General features: G+C 39.4%; 1 protein-coding gene across 2 annotated transcripts in view; it reads right to left on the bottom strand.

Moving 5' to 3' along the window:
* The window catches only part of LOC148849148 (uncharacterized), a 77,025-nt gene that overhangs the window by 33,208 nt on the left and 21,367 nt on the right, over window positions 1-22,450 (bottom strand). For both annotated transcript variants that reach the window (XM_088952415.1, XM_088952416.1), the window contains exons 4-8: window positions 16,040-16,138; window positions 15,840-15,905; window positions 5,238-5,354; window positions 4,798-4,872; window positions 1,027-1,129 (exon numbers count right to left, since the gene is read on the bottom strand). In XM_088952415.1, the coding sequence (XP_088808541.1) occupies window positions 1,027-1,129; window positions 4,798-4,872; window positions 5,238-5,354; window positions 15,840-15,905; window positions 16,040-16,138 (460 nt within the window). The remainder of the gene's footprint in view (window positions 1-1,026; window positions 1,130-4,797; window positions 4,873-5,237; window positions 5,355-15,839; window positions 15,906-16,039; window positions 16,139-22,450) is intronic.

Below are 22,450 nucleotides of genomic sequence, written 5' to 3'. Positions count from 1 at the left end.
GGTAAACATGGTGATCGAAGGGGACTCAAAAGTGGTGGTGGAATGGTTAAAGAATCCAGATTCCATAATTTGGTGCTACAAGAGTGAAATGAAAAAGTTTAAAAGGCTTACCGAAAATAAAATTTAATGATACAATTGGTGAGGAGATCAACAAATGGGATGACAGATGCTCTGGCTAAGCAAGGGGTGAATAGGTCCATTTGTTCTAGCACAAATGTAATTTGATTTTATTTATTGAAAGAGAGCACCTTGTGTCTCTCTAATGGATGTTTGTAAGGTTTACCTCAAGTTTTTTTAATAAAATTTAAGTTATTTATCAGAAAAAATGTTTTGACATAGTAAAAAATCCTATCGCATTGATCATCAATTGACATACCATCCTTTAATACCCCAATGTACCCAGGTATTTGACCCTACGAAGGATCTCATTGGTTGGCATGTCAAAGGTAGACAAGTCTGATACTCAATCTAATACCAACATCAAATCTAGGGATAAAAGGCAACATCCAGTTGTTCCACCTACCACAAAGTCTAGGAACACACTGGGTTTGGTCTAGTTCAATATTTCTTGTAAACACTCATTCTCACCCCTTAGGTCACGACCCGAGTAGCAGAGACCCATTGCTCCACTACCTTGGGTAGTGTGAGAATGACAACATTGTCAAGATAGACTCCCCATGTCTAACCACTAATTGTAAACATTTAGGTCCACAATGTAATAACTAAATGGCCTTATACATAATACTAATATGAACTAAGGGGTGATTCAGCAGAACAAACTAATGACATAGGAAATAAATGTTCTTTTATTCATAACAAAGATAATGTACAATACGTCAATTGGAGTTGAGGGCATACACACTATCTAACAATGTATTGTCTCAATGCTCTACCATCATGGAGGAAATATTTGTAATCATATTGGGTAAGTGAAATATATTCACCAAGTTGAAATACATTGTGATAGTGAGATACCACCAAGGTCCCAACTATTTCATATAATTATTTGAATTTTAAGTCAAATACCTTTCTTTGCATAACTACGTTTAGAAAGAACTCTTGAAGCATATAGTTGTAGGACTTTTTGCAACATTGCCTCAAGGCCTGGCTTATCTTCATCTTCTTTTGCCTGCAAATCACTGAAAAAAAGATCAGTACTTTGATCAATCATTCAATTATAAACAGTATAGCATTCAAAACAGGGTACAAAACAAATTTAAAATGCAATGAAGAATTCTTCATACATTTGATACCAAGACAGAGAAATTGAGTCATGAAAGTGGTGCAGTAAGACATGGATCTCTGGATACAATCCTAATACATCGCACCATAGTCTTCAGCTTTTTCATTTCCTACAGAAAATCCACATCTTTTACCTTCTTTTGTTGATTTGCTCGCATGATACATGGGATAGGTTTTAGTTGAATTAAGTTTAAGTGACAACCAATTAATGAAACACTTGAATACAGTTTGTTAAGCATTTAATTGTTCTCAAATCCCTGTAAATGTTTAAATCACTGTTTGTTTTTCTTTCAACTACTACGTTCCTCCTGGATTTTCACTCTTCAATGGCTTGATGTATATGAAGTGAAACTTTCCTGTTCTAACTGCCGGAAACAGCCTGTCCTACTTTAGGACTGCTCATATTCAATAGACACAAAATACTCACCATCCATCAAACAAAGCGCATTATTCACATGAGCTTAGCTTTGTACTTGAGAAACATTTACCCCTTCTCTGAGTAGGCAAAAAATCAGAGGTTAGTTGTTAGCAGGTGAAGATTAGCTATAAACCCAAGTCCATTGTACAATAAACATGGGCTTCACTGACATGGCAGACTTCACTACTCAGGTCGTTCTTATCTTGTTTTCATGTTTGATATTCTGAACCCCAAGTCTTTGAACCTACATGTAAAACCTTTTTGTTGAGCACCATTTTTTCTCTATTCCGATGACAATGGCTCATACTCCCCCAGCTAGGCTTGTGACAGCTTCTTAGTAAGTGTGCTGTTAAAGTCAATTTTAACTAGTGCTCTATCAGAAACACAACCAATTGAATGTATTTTCAGGGACAATAGAAAGATGTCTTATTAGCTTAGCAATTTATTGAAAGCTTAGCTTCTTTCCCTTCGTCCTGATCTTATATTGTCTTTCTTGGTAGACTTTGAGAGGATAATTTAAGATTCAGAATGCCACCGGAAGGGTGACATATGCATCCTTGGGTCCATAAAGACTCGGCCATCCTCTTAGAGAGGCTTGGAAGTCCCTGCTGAACCCCTTGGTTTGATGGATCCTGAAGTTCCGCAAAAGAGGGCATGAAAAAGAGAATATATATGGAGCATTTGAGAAGAGAGAAAGGGTAAAATTTCTGACAGAGATCATGGTTGCCTTTGTACAGGTAGAGTTGTCCATTGGATTCCAAATGTGGACAAATTTACTGATTTCACCTTTGGCCATGTGATGTGGGATGAAAAGCCAACCTTCCTATAGTAATGATAGGGGATTGTTGTGAAAAGAAAGGAAACAGTGAAGAGAACTATTGATGTTTGGTGATGCATCCAAATCCCCCATAGGGGCCCCGTTGAGTAGCTCAGCACGAACCAGAAAATGTACCAACTAAGCCACCCATCAGTTGGTGATAGGGTTTAATGCTAGGATTTAGGACTATGTAAATGAGGATAAGTCTAAGAAATGGTTTAGAATTGATAGAGAGGGTTAGGATTCAAAGATAGGATTTTAGAGAGAGAAAATATGCTAAAAATCTTGCATACACAGAATTTTCAAGTGGGCAAAAGAAAGATTCTTTTGATATATTGGAAAGTATGACAAACCAACCAGAAAAAGGCTGAAAGGTTGCATGGATGGGTAATGGATTAGATATTGTGGTTGGTATAGAGAAAGTGGTTTTGATGGGGCTTTCTGATATATCTAAGTTGGATGGTTTTTAGAGAAAATTTCTTATCAAGAGTTTTGTAAAAACCAAATAAAGTTGAAGAAAGCAAAGAAACTTATTTGGAGGTTGAGAACCAATTAAAGAAATTGATGTCGTCTAATAGATGGTAAAAGAGAGATTAGTAGTAGAAAAAGAGAATAAGGGTGTAGGGAAAGAACATAAAACAGGATCCAAGAGCATAAAACCCAATTTCTTATTCCATTCTGACTCAAAGAGAAAAAAGAAAACAAATATACAAAGGTCACTAATGTGGCTCGGGTTACCATTCACCATAATTACAAACCCACTTGAGAGGAAAAACATTACAGCTTCTAACATATTGACAAAATGACTGAAACTTCAAAACAACCCTAACAGTGACCCAACTTATAACTTCCAACACCGCATAAAAACATAAAACAACAAAATTACCCTTATGACTGAGATTTCAAGAAAAATTCAAGAGAAATAGAAAATTCCTACACTTAACTTTAGGACCACTTTGGTTCCCACATCACCATGAGGTCAAAGGTTGGCAGGTGGTTACTTCTCCTTTAACTTCCACGTAGATTAGGATACAGGAGTGGGTTCCACCAGATGGAGCAATCAAGCTGACTTTGATGATTGATCTAAGGGTGATAATGGTCCTGACATGGGAGTGTAAGACAGTGGATTTATATAAGTATATAAATCTGGCTGATCCGACATAAACCCAAGTCAGACTGAACCGGTTCAAACCAGTTATTTGCTTAATCAAAGCTTATTTGCATCAAATAGGACCCCATACCCATATGGGGACCCATTGTTAAGACTTTTATCAAACCTATTAACATTACATTCATCAAACCCATTATGGGGAGGAAAATTGAGATTTCCTCTCTCCTTTTCTCCCCTTTCTCTCTCTCTCCTCTCTGAATCACTGACATAGTTCACTGCCATTCTCTCCAGACTTTCGGAGTCAGACCACCACTGCCAAATGGGAGTCCACCATGCCTACAGGGAGGAGTATCAAGGGTAATGCCATTTATGTGTATTCATTGAGTGGATTCTTGATGGTTCCATAGGTCCCTGGAGCTTGAGGCACATATCAAAAATGTTAGACATCTAGCTTCTAGAGTGAATGTCATGTTCAGATTGATTCATAGATCTGCCAACTCGTAGACAATCTTGCCAGGTCTATGGTAGGGTGAATTGTACTTTTTTCCCCTTTTTTTCTGTTTCATGAATCAACTATATTGATAACTGAGATCACCCGAAGTTTGGGAGGTATCTTATTTAGGATCTAGTGCCATACCCAGTGGTTCCCCTTGCTTCTCAAGGTTTGGGCAGTCCCACATAAGCTTATAAGCTTATGGGGTGGGAAAAGAAAATTTAGAATAGGGTGAACCCAGGGCCGGACTGTATTTTGTAAAGCATTGGTTTGTAATGTTTGAATTGTTTCCTCTGTCTAATACAGTGTACTTGGTAGGCCTGCTGTTCATTGTCTGAGCAGTTTAGCTGTTTGATTAATGAATTTACTTCTGTTATCTATCAATATAATAATAATAATAATAATATAACCTTTACAGTTTAGAAAATAAGAGTATGTTTGATGCTCTACGATGTTTTAGTCCTTGTCTTTTTCCCATAGCTGTCATCATTGTGTTCCACACTCCACAGGGAAGACCTAGATCAAATACTAGACATTGAAATCTCCTGGACCTGCAATATTTGTACGCATTGGCAGTAATTGGCAGGGAAGACTGCTTTATTTGTATGCATTTCATTAAGCAAATAAGTAGGATACATAAAGGTCATCCTTCAAGAGAAACATGAACACATAATTGGCAGTAATTTTACAAACAAGAGAGAACAAACAAAACTCACTTGTCGTAATTGAGCATTAACTTCAGAAAGAAACCCCTCATCTAGCTGGCCTTCTTTCTCCCTTTGATTTATTTCCTGATAGACCACAAAAAAGTATTGAACTGCATAAATATGATTGAAAATCAATAACAGGTACAATGAACTTCAGTGTAGAATGGAAAAAGAAGCAACATTCAGCAGGCATAACTTCCTTTAATTCTCTAGGCAATAAGTCAATACAATGGATGAGAAAGAAGACAAAATAAGGACTGGAGATCTAAGCAATACATATCTGGGTATCCAAACAGGTTAAGATGGCACACTGACATGTTCTTGTCCAGATCAATAAGTGTACATATACAGTTAAAGAAATACTATGTTCTTTGTGGGCTTACACAGATTTAGCTAGCCAGGGGGAGGGGAGGAAACTAGAAAAAGACTCGTCAAAAAGTAATAATTACTTTCTCCATCAGAATGAGAGTTTCAGGATCTCTTGGGGGCCAGGAAATTTCCTCTGCTTCATGAACCACAGGTTTTAAAATTTCTTTCAGGACATCTGTTGAGGATTCTATTTTTTCCTGCAGACAAGATAACTAGGTAATCTGAGATACAAAAATAAATAAATAAATAAGCAAATTAAATTAAAAAGAAAAAGTAAAACCAACTTAGTAATGATTTGGGCACACCTTATTTCTAATAAATGGGGCACATCCATTGTTTTAAAAAGCTTAAGACTTGAGGTGAGGCACACAGATTTTGCCTCAAGGCTTAAGCTTCACAACTTTGATGTGAGGCTTAAGCCTTTGTCAGAATGAGGCGTAAGCCTCAAGCCTCAAGGTGTGAGGTGTAGCCTGAGGCATAAAAAGGCGAGCCTCAAGTATCAATGATTACTTAGTGATTTAATGCAAAAAAAAACATACATTTTTATATTTAAAACATATAGGAAAAACACTTCAATAATTATATGCCAGATAAAAAAAGTAAAAAAGAGAAACCAATAAGGCAAATCAAAATCTATTAGTTTTTCTTAGTGTTTTAAGAGAGTTCAATGCAAAAAGGACTAATCAAGTTCTTGGTTTCTTTTGGACAAATAAAGTGAGAATTTTTTATTATTCTAAATGTAATGTCTCATGTTTGTTATTTTTCTCATTTCTTCTACTAATGGATCTTTTTTAATAATAATAATATTATTATTATTATTATAAATCAAATCAACTAAGTTGTTTCCTTTCTTCTAAATTGGTTTTTTTATATGAAATGTAAAATTTTATAGTTATTAGTTGATTAGTTATTATTATTATTTAATGCTTAAATGCCAAAACTTATAGTTTATGGACATGTTTACTTTCTATCATTTTAATTTGGCATATTATATGCTATTTTCATCAATTTACAAAAATTAATTAATTTTCCTTGAACTTTGAGGCTTACCCCTCACCTTTTTGGGTCATTACGCCTCAACTACGCCTTTATCCATTTAAAACCTTGGGCACATCTTGGAAACAGCCTTTCTGTATATCTGCAGGGATAAGGTTGTGTACATCTGTCCCTCCACACACTCCACATTGGCGGGAGCATCATTTATTGGGTAGCCCTTTTATACCTTGTGAAAAATTTGCCACTCACCTGACAGCAAGTTTTTCAGAAGACATGCCTGCTTCCTGAATCTGGAATCGAACCTCTCACTCAAAAAACAATGCTCTGGTGTGGGCCACAGCTCTAGACAGGTGTTTAACTAACCCACATATTTAAGAGGGGTCCAGCATCAGGATCAGAGTTGTGTTTGTGTGGTCAAGAAGTGGAAGACAACAGTCACCTGTTTCTGCACTGCTTTATCTCTGCTAGAATTTGGAATCATTTTCTCTATTCAATGGGTCTTGCTTGGACTATGCCAGCTTCAGTGAAGGAGATGCTGTGGAGTTGGGGGTTATAGGGGTTGTCAAAGCTTGCTTCAGCTGTGTGGATGTCCATTCCAGCTGCAGTCATCAGTACCATTTAGGCAGAAAGGAACAAAAGACTATTCCAAAACATCTATAAGGATATAGAGGACCTGATGTCAGAGTCAAATCAAAAAGATAGAAAGGAAAAAGAGAACACAACAGTTTGGTGGGTGTGTCATCTAGTGGTTGTTGACACCCTAAAAGAAATATTTATATTAAAGAAAGTAAAAGGACAACTTTGCCCTTAGTGTACAAGAAAAAGAGTACAAAAAAGATAAATGTACAACAAAAGTAAAAGTACAAAAATAGCCCTTTGGTTAGATCTTCTCACTGTCTCTACACTCCCCCTCAAACTGATGCCTAAGAATAAGCATCAGTTTGTCCACGAGAAATACATGTCAGGCCTGAGTCATTGCTTTTGTCAGGAGATCACGGGTGAAGTGGCAATCAACTTCTATGTGTTTGGTGTGTTCATGGAAGACGGGGTTGGAGGCAATTTTGATTGCACTAACATTGTCTGCATGGAGAGGAACGGACGTGATGGTTCATTAAGCATATCAAGTAGGAGAGCCCAGAGACATATAATTTCACTACACACAGAAGACATTGCTATGTATTCAGCTTCAAAGGAAGATTTTGATATAGTGGGTTGTTTCTTGCACTTCCACGAGATAAGAGATTTTGATACACACCAGCCAATATAGGATCGTTGGGTGTTAGGGCATCCAGCCCAATCAGCATCTGCATAAGCCGTAAGGACAATGGGGGATGAAGAAGAGAAGAATATCCAATGTGATAAAGTACCCCACACATATCTAATAATCCGATGAACTGTACATAAATGTGGTTGTCTTGAGGAAGACGCAAATTGGCTCACCAGTTGAACTACATATGATATATTCGGCTGAGCCATGGTGAGATAGATTAAACTACCCAATAGTTCAAGATAAAGAGTAGGGTCTTCAAGAGGAGAACCATCATCTTTACTGAGCTTCAAATTCAGTTCCAATGGAGTATCCACAATCTTGGAGTCACTAAAATTGGCCAGTTTAACAAGATCAACAACATACTTTTGTTGGTTAACAAAGTAGCCCCAAGAGTTTTGGCTTACTTCAAGCCCCAAAAAATAAACCAAAGGGCCCAAGTCCTTCATCTTAAAGGATTCACTGAGTAATCGTTGCAGTTCAGCAATTCCTTCTACATCATCCCCGATAATGAGAATATCATCAACATAATGAAGTAAGATTGTTAATCCTTGTTTCCGCCATAAGGTGAATAAAGAATAATCTGAAGAACTCTGGATAAAACCCGCATCAATGGTAACAGATCTGAACTTCTCAAACCAGGCTCTAGGACATTGTTTCAAACCATAAAGGTACTTCTTCAAACGACAAACAAGTTGTGGATCTACACAACATCCAGGAAGGGACTTCATATAGATTATTTCCTTCAACTCCCCATTGAGGAATGCATTCTTTACGTCCATCTGATGAATCATCCATTGTTTGGATGCAGATATAGCCATCAAAAGTCCTATAGTAGTCATTTTTTCTACAGAAGCAAAGATCTCCTCATAGTCTATCCCATATTCCTGTTTATAGCCTTGTGCAACCAGCCTAGCCTTGTATCTATCTAGGCTCCCATCATATTTCAGTTTCACACAGTAGGCCCATTGACTTCCTATAAGAGATATTTCAAGTGGAGCTTTGACCAAATTCCATGTGTCATTCTCAAGAAGGGCTCAAATCTCAAAATCCATGGCATCTTTCCAGTGTGGTTCTACTATAGCCTGCTGGTAAGATCCAGAAATGTCTGTGGTAGATAAAACAGCAGAAAAAGGAGCTATGGTTTGGTGAAAAACCATAGCGGTCAGGTGGGCAAGAAATTCTAGAGGAATGACGTAAGGTGGGTGCAACAGGTTCAAGAGGAGGAACAGGTGCACTTACTAGGGTAGTTGGAGTAACTAGATCAGCAACTGGTGATGGAAAGGAGAGGGGCATTGAGACTAAAGTAGACCGTTGCCTCCTGAAGTAAGTCTGAAGTTGCTGTGGAGGTGATGTTGGTATGCTTGAAGTACCTGTAGAATTAAAACTGTGCAACAAGGAAGTAGAGGGAGTAGGAAATTTTACAATATGTTCAAAGGACACACTCTCAAGGAAAATTACATTACGAGAAATTCGAATACAATGAACCGAAGGATCATAACAAAGGAATCCTTTATGTCCAGAACTGTACCCCATAAAGGCATATAAAGATGCTTGTGTAGTTAGCTTTGTGCGTTCATGAGGTGGAAGGTGAACAAAACAAGCACATCCGAAAGACCCTAAGCCTAGATAGATCTGGAGGTTTGTGGAAAAGAGATTGGAAAGGAAAAGAATTGTTTAAGACTGATGAAGGAAGATGATTTATGAGATACATAGTAGTGCTAGCCACCTCCACCCAAAACCAAGGGGGTACATAGGAATCTTATAGAAGTGCTCTGACTACACTCAAGATATGCTCATTCTTTCTTTCTGCTGCCCCATTTTGTTGTGGGGTACCTTTGTTTTAAGTAGGTTTGAAAATCCTCATCAAAGTACTCTCCCCCTGAGTCCAATCGTAGCACACATATTTAGAAATCAAATTGGGTAGTAACATAAGCATGAAAGTGTTTAAATACAGAATAAACTTCAGATTTCTTTCAAAGAAAATAAACCCAAGTAAAATGGGTGCAGTCATCAATAAAGGTTACAAAGTACTTATAACCCAACCGTGAAATAACAAAAGACAACCAAACATCACTATGTATTAAATAAAAGGGAACTGTAGTATGCTTAGAGTGAGAAGGAAAAGGTAAAATGTGACTTTTCACAAACCACAAGTAATGCAATCTTTGTTAACATTCTTAAAAGAAGTAGCAGAAATAGGTAAACTACCAGAAGCAAACAACTGATCAAGTTTCTTAGAATAGGGATGGCCAAGGCGTTTATGCCACAAATGCCAATCATTATTACTATCAGAATTTGAGAGAAAAAATGAATTGATTGTATTGTCTTGGAAGGAGCATATACACAAATTTATATAGAATTACAGAGCTAACTTACAGGGTGATAAAATAGGAAACTAACTTTTCCTAAAAAACTAATTTCTATATCAGTGAGATTCTCCAATTAATATCCCATGATTTAGGATATCCCATGATTCTAGGAAACTAACTTATGTATGTTTCCTAAACTGATGGACCTAAAATTATGGAGAATCAATCAGAGAGTCAATCTTCTACTTTCCAACACACCCCCTCAAGCTGGTGAATATGCATCTTCATTCCCAGCTTGGAGATAAGTCCTTGGAATGCCACACTGCAAAGCCCTTTTGTCAGCACATCTGCCAGTTGACCATTTGTTGAGACGTATGGAGTGCAAATTAATCCGCTATCCAGCTTTTCCTTTATGAAATGCCTATCTATCTCAATGTGCTTTGTCCTGTCATGTTGGACGGGATTGTGAGCAATGTTAATAGCTGACTTGTTGTCACAGAATAATCTCATTGGACCTTCTCATCTGATCTTTAGGTCTTCCAAAACTATCTTGAGCCATAGTAATTCACATACTCCCTGAGCCATTGCCCTGAATTCTGCCTCCGCACTTGATCTAGCTACTACATTCTGCTTCTTACTCCTCCATGTCACAAGATTTCCTCCAAGGAATGTACAGTAACTTGTAGTGGACCACCTATCCATGGGAGAGCCTACATAATCTGCATCGGTGTATGCCTCTAGGGCTAATCCAGTATTTCTTTTAAACAGGATTCCTTTGCCAGGATTAGCCTTTAGGTAATGTAGCATCCTATGGACCGCTTGTAGGTGAACCTCTTTCAGGTTGTGCATAAACTGGCTAACCGCTCATGGCATATGCTATGTCTGGCCTTGTGTGGGCAAGATATATACGTTTTCCTACTAATCTTTGGTACATTTCCCTATTCACGGCTAGATCTTCATTTGCTTCTCCCAATTTGTGATTTGGCTCAATCAGTGTGGAGGATGGTTTGCATGCTAACTTTCCTGTCTCTCTTAAAAGATATTCTACATATTTCTGTTGTGAGATAAAGATGCCTTCTCTAGAATGAGCTACTTCAATCCCTAGAAAATACTTCAATCTCCCAAGTTCTTTTATTACGAATTCTCTGACTAGGCATCTTCTCAAGGCTTCCTTCTCCTTTTCATCATTTACTGTCACAATTATGTCATCGACATATACCAGAAGAGTCGTGACTCCCCCTGCATCCGAATGCTTTATAAAGAGTGTATGATCTCCCTGACTTTGTTTGTATCCGAAGGCAAGCATAACTTTAGTAAATCTTCCAAACCATGCCCTAGGTGGTTGCTTGAGACCATATAGTGCTTTCTTCAACTTGCAAACTTTATTTCCTTTTAGATTTCCTTTGAAGCCCGGAGGAATATCCATGTATATCTCCTCCTCTAAATTACCGTGAAGAAAAGCATTCTTTACATCAAATTGCTCCAAGTACCAGTCGAAGTTAGCTGCTAGTGACAACAAAATTCTTACCGTATTCATCTTAGCCACTGGAGTGAATGTCTCCTGATAGTCAACACCATAGGTTTGTGTATATCCCTTTGCTACGAGTCTTGCCTTGTATCTTTCTAGAGAGCCATCTGACTTGTACTTTACTACGAAAACCCACTTGCATCCCACAGGTTTTTTTCCTGGTGGTAAGTCAACAATTTCCCATGTTTGATTCTTATCTAGAGCCTGCATCTCTTCTCTCATAGCATCTTTCCATTTCTCATCAGATAATGCCTCAGATAAAGTATTAGGAATATGAATGGTGTTTAGACTAACTAGGAAACTCCTATGTGATGGTGAGAATTTTTTAAAGGACACAAAATTTGCTAAGGGATATAAGGGATGTTTAGTGCATTCTCTTGTGCCTTTCCTAAGGGCAATAGGAAGATCTTGGTCAGATGATAATTCGGTAGAAATTTCTGGAACTGTATTTACCTCATTCTCAGGATTAGGAGTTGAATCTTGAACCTGCACAAGATTAGGATCCTGGTCTCTTCTTCTTGAATATACCCACAATCTCATAGAGTCACAAAGTTCATCATTCTCTATCATGGGTCTGGTATGAATGGGTGAAGAAGTTGGTTTAGTTTGAGGTGGTTCGATAGGTGCAGATACAGATTGAATTGGCATGGATGTTGAGTTTGGGTGTTGAGAAACTGTAGGTAGATCAAGCGGGAACAAATCTCTGTCCTTATCTTCAATGAATGACAAGGACTCCCCCTGAAGATAAGGTTGAGTGAAATATGGTGTTTTTTCTTCAAAAGTGACATCAATAGAGACAAAGAATTTTTTAGTAGGTGGGTGGTAACACTTATAACCCTTTTGGGTGGACGAATAACCCACAAAAATACACTTGACGGCTCTTGGATCTAACTTCCCTCTATTATGGGTATGGACATGGACAAAAGCTTTGCATCCAATGATTCTTGGGGTGAGATTATTTGTTGTATGTAGATCGGGATAAAATTGAGAAACTGTTTCCATTGTTGTTTTAAATCCCAGCACCCTCGAAGGTAATCGATTTATAATGTATGCGGCTGTAAGCACAACTTCCCCCCAATAGGTTTTTGGAACATGCTGGTGGAAAAGTAAGGCTTGGGTTGCAGCTAGTAGATGACCATTCTTCCTTTCTGCTACTCCATTTTGTTGTGGAGTATTAATGCAGGAGGATTCATGGATAATCCCTTCTTTTTGAAAATATGGGGATAAAGTTTGGTTGAAATAATCCTATGCATTATCCGATCTAAATCTTTTGATTCTGACCCCAAACTGATTTTGGATCATGTTATGGAAATTTGGGAGTACACTACTTACATCTGATTTAGATTTAAGAAGAAAGATCCAAGAGACCCCAGTGCAATCATCAATAAAAGAGACGAACCATCGTGAGCCAGACACATTTGGAACTGTGGAGGGTCCCCATATATCACTATGGATCAAAAAGAATGGAACTGAACTTCTCTTGCTACTGATTGGAAAGGGCACACGCTTGCGTTTTGCAAATTCACACACATCACAATGAAAATATTCAACACTCAATCCTTTAAACAAGGAGGGAAACATAGTTTTCAGAATTCCAAAAGATGGATGTCCTAGTCTAAAGTGATGAAGCCAAATGGTGTCTTTGTTGGATGATGAAAGGAATGACAGAGATAACTTATCCTGGACAATATTTGATTTGCATGATTCTTCAAGATAGTAGAGTCCATTCTTCTCCTTAGCAAGTCCAATCCTCTTCTCCGAATCCTGGTCCTGAAATATACAGTAAGAAGGATAGAAAAGCACATTATAGTTCATGTCACGGGTGAGTTTTTGGATGGATATCAAGTTAGTCGACAATTTGGGAACATGAAGGACACTTTTTAGTGTAAGTGATGGATTAATATGGATATCCCCAAGGCCAGCTACGGTAGTAAGGGAACCGTCTGCAATGGCTATTTTTCGATTGCTTGGGCAAGGGGTATAAGTGCTAAAATGTAGTGAGGAGTGAGTCATGTAATCTGTGGCTCCTGAGTCGATAACCCATAAATCCCTAATAGGTTCATCTGAGACATTTAGTCCGTTAGGAATAGAAAACTTACCTGAGATTGCAAGAGAGCCTGCACCACTAGGTTTCTCCAACGATCCCAGAAGCCCCCTTAACTTTTCGATCTCCTCCTTATTGAACTCGGTCTTGTCTGGAGGCTTTTCTTGGCTCGGCTTATTAGTGGTGAAGTTAGCTTGACTTCGACTCTTCTGTTGTCCTCCTTGGTAGCCCCATTCCCTGTTCGATAGTTTACCATTCAGCTTCCAACACTTCTCTTTGGTGTGCCTTGGTTTCTTGCAATAGGTACACCAAAGAGACTCCTTGTTGCCCCATGCAGAGGACAAATTTGTCTTCATTTCTTCCAGTATTTTCGGTTGTTCCATCCTTGTAGTCATGGTTGAACCTTCTAGTACTTGGGGTTCAAGCATAACCCCCATACAACTTTCTTCAGCATGAACCAGAGAGATGGTCTCATTTAGAGATGGTACCTCTTCTTTGCCGAGAATCTGGACCCTAACTTGATCAAATTCTGCGTTGAGTCCTGCAAGAAAGTCATAAACGCGATCTTGTTCGATAAAACTCTTTAGGATTGCTGCATCCACTGCACATTTAGTCTCAATGCACCGATAATGATCGATTTCTTGCCACTGGTTCTACAGTAAATTTGCGTACTCGGTAACTGTCTTGCTGCCTTGTTTAGTGACTCCAGTCTTGACTTTGATTTCGTACACTTGTGCTGCATCACATGCCTTTGAATATGTTTGTCGGACGGCATTCCAGATCTCTTTAGTCGTGGATAAAAACATACACGTGTTGCTGATTTCAGAGTTCATTGAATTCCATAACCATGGAGTCAGCTTCGTCCTATGCATCAAATCTTGGATCTCCTTCCTTCGGTCCCGTGCCTAAGAGATGTCTAAGCTTTCCTTTTCGGAAGTGTTCCTTGGCTCAGGATATTAGATCTGGCAACTTCAAATTCAGGTCTAAGATGCATTTGGAAATGCATAATCTTCCTTCTATCAAAGTGCTTCTTCATATACTTGACACAGCAGTCCGACGAATCCTTTCCTATGTGTACTAACTCATACTCTGCCTAGAGGTTAATAAACCTCTATTTGGTACTGTCTAGAGGTGTTCGATTGCTGATATACTTTCTCAAGGTACTTATACATCTTATAGGCAGTCTTGTATCCTCTCACAGGGATTGCAATGTCAGTTTCAACTGATCCTAGGATCCATGATGCAATTTTTGCATCATCAATCTTCCACTGATTAAGACCCTTAATATCTGAATCATCAGGTTTAGCTACAGATCCATCCAGATATAACCAAAGACCATTTGCCTCAACATGGAATTGAAAGTTAAACTTCCATAATGCATAGTTTGTACCATTGAATTTAATAGGGGAGAACATCCACCCTTTCTGATGCCATTGAAAGACAAGAGACAGCAATGCACACTTCTAGGAAACAAATAGAATTCAAATCAGAAGGTAGAGAGAGATACCTTTCAGCCGATGTCCAAAAACAGTAATTATAATTTCTGTCGAACTCAGAAGTGGATCAAAGCTGATCCAAACCAAACCAAAAGGATTCAATAGATTTGCTCTGGGCGACACCAGATCTAAAATTTCAAGCTGATCTGATGTCTCTACAAAGAGATCCAAGGAGAAAAAGAATTCTGATGGTGCAACAGTCCAGAAAAGTGATCTATAAAGTTCTGATCAGAAGCTGCCCTAAAGAGAAGATTCAAAGGCACTCAAGAGCCTCCCAAATACTGTTAGGGAGTTCTTGAGACAGTAGTAAAAGAAGGGATTGAAAAGAGACTATATGCAGATCAAATTGTGACCTGCTCTAATACCATATTAGAGTCAGATTGAAAAGACAAAGAGAGAGGAAAAAGAGAACACAGCAGTTTGGTGGGTGTGTCACCTAGTGACTGTCAACACCCTAAAAGAAATATTTATATTAAAGAAAATAAAGGGACAAATCTGCCCTTAGTGTACAAAAGAAAGAGTACAGAAAAGATAGATGTACAACAAAAGAAGTAAAAGTACAAAAATAGCCCTGCGGCTAGATCTTCTCACTGTCTCTGCACCTGATATCCATTTCTTTTGGAAAGTTGATTTCTTGGGTCTCGGCTTCGAAGGGGATTCAGGCTTCTCAGTTGGGGCCTAGGCTGAATTCTAGGAGCCTATGGCATCTGTAATCTTGTTCTGTTTGGGTTGTTTCCCCTTCTAAGGTGTTTTCCTTGGGGGGATCTCTTTGTACTAGTATTTTATATCAATAAAATTTACCTTACCTTTTCTCAAAAAAAAAAAATCATTATAGTGATTACTCTAATTTTTCTATAACAGCACTTTAAATAGGGATATGCTCCAATTATAGGAAATAAAGGACATGCCCAAATCACCAACCCAACAACTTGATGAGAAAACTAATACCATAAAGAAATTATTATATATGATTCTTCCAATACTCAGATATGGTTAAATAACCTCATTTTGATGATTTTAGGAGAGTGGAGAAATTTACATTGGTCTTATGAACTAGGCGATCCACTATGCTCATTACAGATAAAGCCAATTCCTCGTAATCTTTCTGCAATAGGAAAAAAATATATTGTGCAAAGTTTAGAACTTCCAACTTACAGCGAGAACCAATAAAGCCAAACTTGAAATTATCTTTTAAACATAAAAATAGTGATTCAAAATCAAACAAGTCAAAGACCATGCTTTATCATCCTCAGATTTGCATGTTTCAGTTCTTGCTGCAAGCCTTATCCAAAAACTCTCATTGAATGCAAGGACATTTTCAGCTACAAGTTTCTGGAGCTGTAAGGAAAACAAAGCATCAATTGACATATCCCTTACCAAGTATAATAGCCTTATATAACAAGGCAAATGTAAATATTTAGGTGAAATGTCTAGTAAACTACAGTTAGTGGCTTCAAGCAAACAGATCATGTTACCCACATAAGAATTGTCTATTATGCATATGGGGAAACCGTGTGGTTTCCAGGAGAGGAAGCAATCATCAAACAATGGACTTCACCAAGAAAGTGTCAACACTGCACCATGAGGATCTTTATCTACCATTCTATTTGTTAAATCTGCTAATAGCTATGTAATATGTGTCACAAGGGCACTACAGTCATTTTTTATATTCTATTTGTTAATCTTTCTGTCTTCCTCCCTTCTCCTCTCCCTTCTCTTCTCTCTTCTCCTTTATTCCTCCTTTTCTCCTAGTTTTATCAAGAAAAGATTGTAAAAGAGCAGTCTTTGTGGGCCTGAAGACAGATCGATCTGGTTTTTTATTACTTATGGATTTCCAGTTTGATTTCAGCAGGATTTATATCAGATTGGCCTGAGAGAAGTTTCTCTCATCTTCCCCCTTTATTTCCTAGTTGTGTGCCAAGATAAAGCTTATTTTTTTGTGATGGCTGAATGCTGTGAAGTTTTTTGGGTGTTTTTTAACAACTGTATGGGTCATGTAATCCTCTTGCATCCAGGTATGTGGGATCCGTAGATCTGGGATGATTGGTTGTTGCTGTAACAGCAGTTGGTAGGTAGTTATTTTGGTGGCTGCGGTGATTGTGTGGCCCTTTTAAGTGAATCACTGTAATCATAGGGCCTGTCCAGGATTGAAAACTCTGCAGTACAGTGTTTTTGGCTCCCAGTAGTGCTGTCCTGTACCAAAATTGGTGTTATTGGTGTTTTTTTCCTTTTGTTTTGTTTGTGGTTGAGAACCATGTTTTTTGTGGATGAACAGTGAATTCTAGTTGGCACCATGTCTTGTGAAACTACAGAAACCTCAGGTGTGTCTTTTAGTCAAGGTGAACTTAGTGGGAGTGTGGACATGAGCTTTCCCATGGCTGTTATTCCTCTAGATGGCCTTAACTATCTAGAGTGGTCGAAGGGAATTAGACTCTATATCACTGCAAGGGGAAAGATAGGGTACATTAACGGAAAAGTTAAAGAACCAAAGTTTGGGAGTGCTGAACATGACAAGTGGGACCAAGAAAATAATATGGTGATGTTGTGGCTGCTTGTATCTATGCTACCACAGGTGAGAAAAAACTTTATGTGGGATGATACAGCTGTTGAAATCTAGGGACAAGCAAAATCCACCTATTCAGAACAAAGGCACTAAGCAAAAATCTATCAGTTGCAAGCTGCATCCACGACATGTAAACAAGGGGAGAGAAGTCTCTCAATGTACTACTCAGATCTGACTTCAATCTAGGAGTTAGATCATTATCAGAATATGAATTGGAAATGTGATGAGGATGGCAATGCCAAAGCCTACAAAACCCTAGCCTTCCAACTGTGGAGACACTTGATGTGCAGTAGTGATATAGCCCTGTTGTACTATAGTCTTATTCTTTCTATTCCTTTATTTTTCTCTTTCAGCCCTTTAAGGGCCTCTTTGTAATTGTACATTTTAATATGTATATATACACCTTTGGGGGTGGGGGCCGATTATCACATTTTGACACCCTTGAAACTCTTGGTCTTCTCTCTTTCAAACTAATAGAGCAGGTTGTATCTACCAGCTATGATTCAGTTTGTTGCTTTGGATGTTAAAGGATTCTTTGAGAAGTTTTTTACTACCATTAAGCACTGTTTCAAGGCTGTTTGAGGGAGTAGAAGTTCAGGACTGTTATCAGTTTTGAACCCTAATGGATTTCAGGTTCGAAAATAAAAAGAAAGGTAAAGAGAAAAGATGAGGAAGAGGGAGGAGAAGCAGTATAACACAAGAGTTGAAAAGGAGGAGCAGAAGCTTCATATTCTGCCGCCGCCACTTTAATTAACATTTATAGGTTATGCTCATTACATGGAAAGGATAGATCTGCCCTTAGTCTTTACATAACAAATAGAGCAAAAAAAGACTGAAATAAATAACTGAAACAACTAAACGACCAATAGCTAACCCTAGGAAGACTAGAACATTTTCTACCCTACGGACACAGTGGGACCGAAGCTGTGGGGCCCACATCAGTGTTCTCTACACTCCCCCTCAAGTTGGGAATAAATGTTTATCATTCCCAACTTGGATAGATCTGCCTCTAGCTTCTTCCGTGGTACAGCTTTGGTGAGGATATCTGCCAGCTGCATGTTGGAGGTGATGTATGGGAGACACACTTCTTGGGATGAGACCCTCTCTCGCACAAAGTATCGATCAACTTCAATATGTTTAGTTTTGTCATGCTGCACCGGGTTGTGTGCTATATTAATAGCCACTTGATTATCACAATACAGCATCAGGGGCTTCTCATACTCAATACCCAACTCCTCAAGTAGTGATCTCAGCCAAAGAATTTCAGCCACTCCGTTAGCCATTGACCTGTACTCAGCTTCAGCACTAGATCGAGAGACAACACTCTGTTTCTTACTCCTCCAAGAGACCAGGTTACCTCCCACAAGAGCACAATATCTGGAGGTAGACCTTCTGTCATCAACACTCCCAGCCCAATTGGCATCCGTATAGACTTCCACCTTCATGTGGTCATTGTTCTTGAACAGTATACCTCTACCTGAGCTTCTCTTCAAGTATGCTAGTATTCTTTCTACTGCTAGGAGGTGCGTGGTTCTAGGAGAATGCAAGTATTGACTGACAACACTAACCGCATAACTGATATCTGGCCGAGTGAGGCATAGATATAGGAGCTTTCCCACTAACCGCTGGAACATAACTTTGTCTTCAAGCAGCTCCCCACTCTTTGCACTAATCCTGTGGTTCTGTTAAATGGGTGTATCTGCAGGTTTGACACCCAGCTTTCCAGTTTCAGCCAATAGATCTAGAACATATTTCCTCTAAGAGACAAAGATCCCCTGTTTAGATCTAGCAACCTCAATACCCAAAAAGTACCGTAATGCACCCAGATCTTTCACCTCAAACTCTTGATGAAGAAGCTGTTTGAGGGACTCAATCTCATGGTTGTCATTTCCTGTCACCACAATATCATCAACATATATTGCAAGTAGTGTTAGTGAGGACTCCACCCTCTTGATGAACAGTGTATGATTTGAGTGGGGCTGTACATAACCAAACTTCCCAAGGGCTAGTCTAAATCTGTCGAACCAAGCTCTAGGTGACTGCTTCAAACCATACAATGCCTTATTGAGCTGGCTGACTTTCTTACCTGCCTCTGTATCATAGAATCCAGGAGGCAACTACATGTAAACCTCTTCCTGCAAGTCCCCATTCAGGAAGGCATTTTTAAAATCCACTTGGTACAAAGGCCAAGTGTGGCTTGCTGCAAGAGATAATAGAACCCGAATGGTGGTCATCTTGGCTACTGGGGCAAATGTCTCCAAGTAATCTATACCATAAGTCTGAGTGAACCCTTTTGCAACTAGCCGAGCTTTGTACCTCTCAATGGAACCATCCGCATTGTGCTTCATAGTAAATACCCATCTGCATCCAACTGGTTTCTTTCCTTTGGGCAAGTCAACTAGCTCCCAGGTATTATTTTTCAACAGGGCATCCATTTCAACTTACATTGCACCTCTCCACTCTGGGACTGATAGGGCTTCTTGCACTGTTCTTGGAATAGGGACATTAGCAACGGAAGTGAGATAGGACCTGTAGGAGGGAGATAGGCGATCATAGGACAAAAACTGGGAGATGCAATGGGCTGTAGATGTAGTGCAATGCCGTTTTCCTTTACGGATGGCAATGGGAAGGTCAAGGTCATCTGTAAGGGGTGAGGTAGCAACAATGGAAGGAGTCTCTATGGGCCCTGGGACTGTAATATCTGGACTTGGAGCTGCAGAAGAGGTTGGAGCTGGCCGGGATTGCTGATGACTGGGATCAACTTGCCTGCATCGCCTGTGATAGACTCTCAACTCCCGATCCCCCTGACCACCCTCGCTACTGCAGCCCTCATCACCCACAGGAATAGGTAAGGGAACAACCCCAAAAGTATTAACCCTGCCCTTACTGCACTCCCCCTGAAGAAAAGGACCCAAATCTCCACGCTCACTACTCTCCCCCTGAGGAGAGACCCGAGAATAGTAGGGTGTCTCCTCAAAGAAAGTGACATCCATGGATACAAACTTCTTCCCTAAGACAGGATCATAGCAGCAATAACCCTTTTGAGTTTGTGCATAACCAAGAAAGATGCATTTGGAGGCCTTGGGTTCGAACTTGGAGTGATGGGGACCGAGAAGTTGAACAAAATAGGTACAACCAAATGTTTTGAGGGAAACAGTGAACAACTCCTGATCTGGGTATAGATGGGAAAAAGGAGATGACATATCAAGAACCCGGGAAGGAACCCGATTAATAAGATATATCGTCGTGAGGATAGCATCACCCCATAAGCGAATAGGGACATTGGAGGTAAACATAATGCTTCTAGCCACCTCCAAGATGTGCCTATTCTTCCTTTCTGCAACCCCATTCTACTGAGGTGTATGAGGACAAGTGCTCTGGTGAATAACCCCATGAGTAAGAAGGTAAGATGCCAATGGCTTAGCAAAGTATTCCTTTGCATTATCAGATCTAAGAACTTTGATCTTAGCATCAAACTGGGTTAGGATCATTTGGTGAAAGTTTTGGGTTAGGGTGGGAACCTCATCTCGTGAGCGCATAAGATAAACCCAAGAAAACCGGGTATGGTCATCAACAAATAACAGAAAATATCTGTACCCACCCATGGAAGGAATGTGATATGGCCCCCAGACATCCGTATGCATAAGAACAAAAGGACAATTGCTCCTTTTATTGCTCAACGAATAAGAGTGTCTACAATGTTTAGCAAACTCACAGTTTTCACATTGCAACTGGGACAACTCAACAGACTCAAACAAATTAGGAAACAGACTCCTTAAGGACCGAAAAGACAAATGACCCAATCGGTTATGCCAAAGCATAACCGAACTCACACTCTGGGAAACAAGTGACTTCTTATCCCCTGACTCTTTCCGATGAGAACTCTCCCCGAGCAGATAAATCCCATTCGTCTCACGGCCAGTCCCAATCACCTTCTTCGTCTTCAGGTCCTGAAAAACACACCGGTCAGGGAAGAAGGTTATTGAGCGGTTCATGTGTTTGGTAATACTACTGAGTGAAAGAAGGTTAGTATCAAGCTTAGGGACATGTAAGACAGAAGACAAGGAGATGGTATCCGATAGCTTGATGTCATCCTTGCCAGAAATGGGGACAAGAGAGCCATCAGCAATATATACTTTATCCCTACCAGAAGATAAATGATAAGTGGTAAACAATGAAGGCAAGCTAGTCATATGGTCAGATGCACCTGAATCTATCACCCAACAGGGTTCAGTGGTACCTGGAGCTGAGGCATGGCAGGCTGAGGCTCGAGTACTTGAATGTGCGGAAGCAAATGTGGCGGGGGCTAATGGTGACTGCGGTGGCTGAGCTGAGTTCCCAACTTCCCCTTCCAACTGTATAAGAGCAGCCCGAACTGCGGCTAAGGTCTCTAAGAATGTGCCTCTTGTGCCAGACGAGGATGCTGAATTAGTATGCACTGCCACATGAACGTTACCCTTCTTGCTTCTTAACTTTGTCGGGACCAAATAAGGATGTAGCTTCCAACATGTTTTTTCGTGTGTTTGGGTTTCTTACAATGCCCACATAACACATAACTGCTATTCCCAATACTGCCTTCTGCCTGATTCTTAAACTCCATTTCGGTCAAGAACCAGAAGTCTCAAAATTAGGGTTACTACAGTCAAAAACAGCACTTGGACTATCAACCACAATCACAAAATCAGTATAGAACTAATCTGTACTCACAGTAGATGTACATGAAACAGGTATAAAACTGATCTGAAATCAGTAACCACACACAACAGCAACAGTCCGAACTGTTTTCACCCCCTTAGAAGAGTTCAAAACCCCAAAAGAAAACTGAAAAACAGTTTGAAGAACAATCTGATATGCTGAAGCCGAATTGGGGTTTTAATCAGTCCTAAAAGCAAATTCTCAGCCGTACACTCCAGACAGTACCATACGGATAAGGCTTGTAGTAGGGTTAATATGAAACCCTAAAATTGATCAATGTTGAGGAGAGAACTATTAAGTTGCTGCAGTATTAGATCACAAGGTTCAGTCCAGTACTAGGGTTTGCCGCAGGATTAAGACAAAACCCTAGAGAATAGAAGGATAAAACCCTA

This window comes from Nelumbo lutea, chromosome 6 (genome assembly GCF_056320005.1).
Source record: "Nelumbo lutea isolate HS-2025 chromosome 6, American lotus-T2T, whole genome shotgun sequence".
Classification (NCBI taxonomy): domain Eukaryota; kingdom Viridiplantae; phylum Streptophyta; class Magnoliopsida; order Proteales; family Nelumbonaceae; genus Nelumbo; species Nelumbo lutea.
This window is presented reverse-complemented; position numbering and strand designations above follow the sequence as displayed.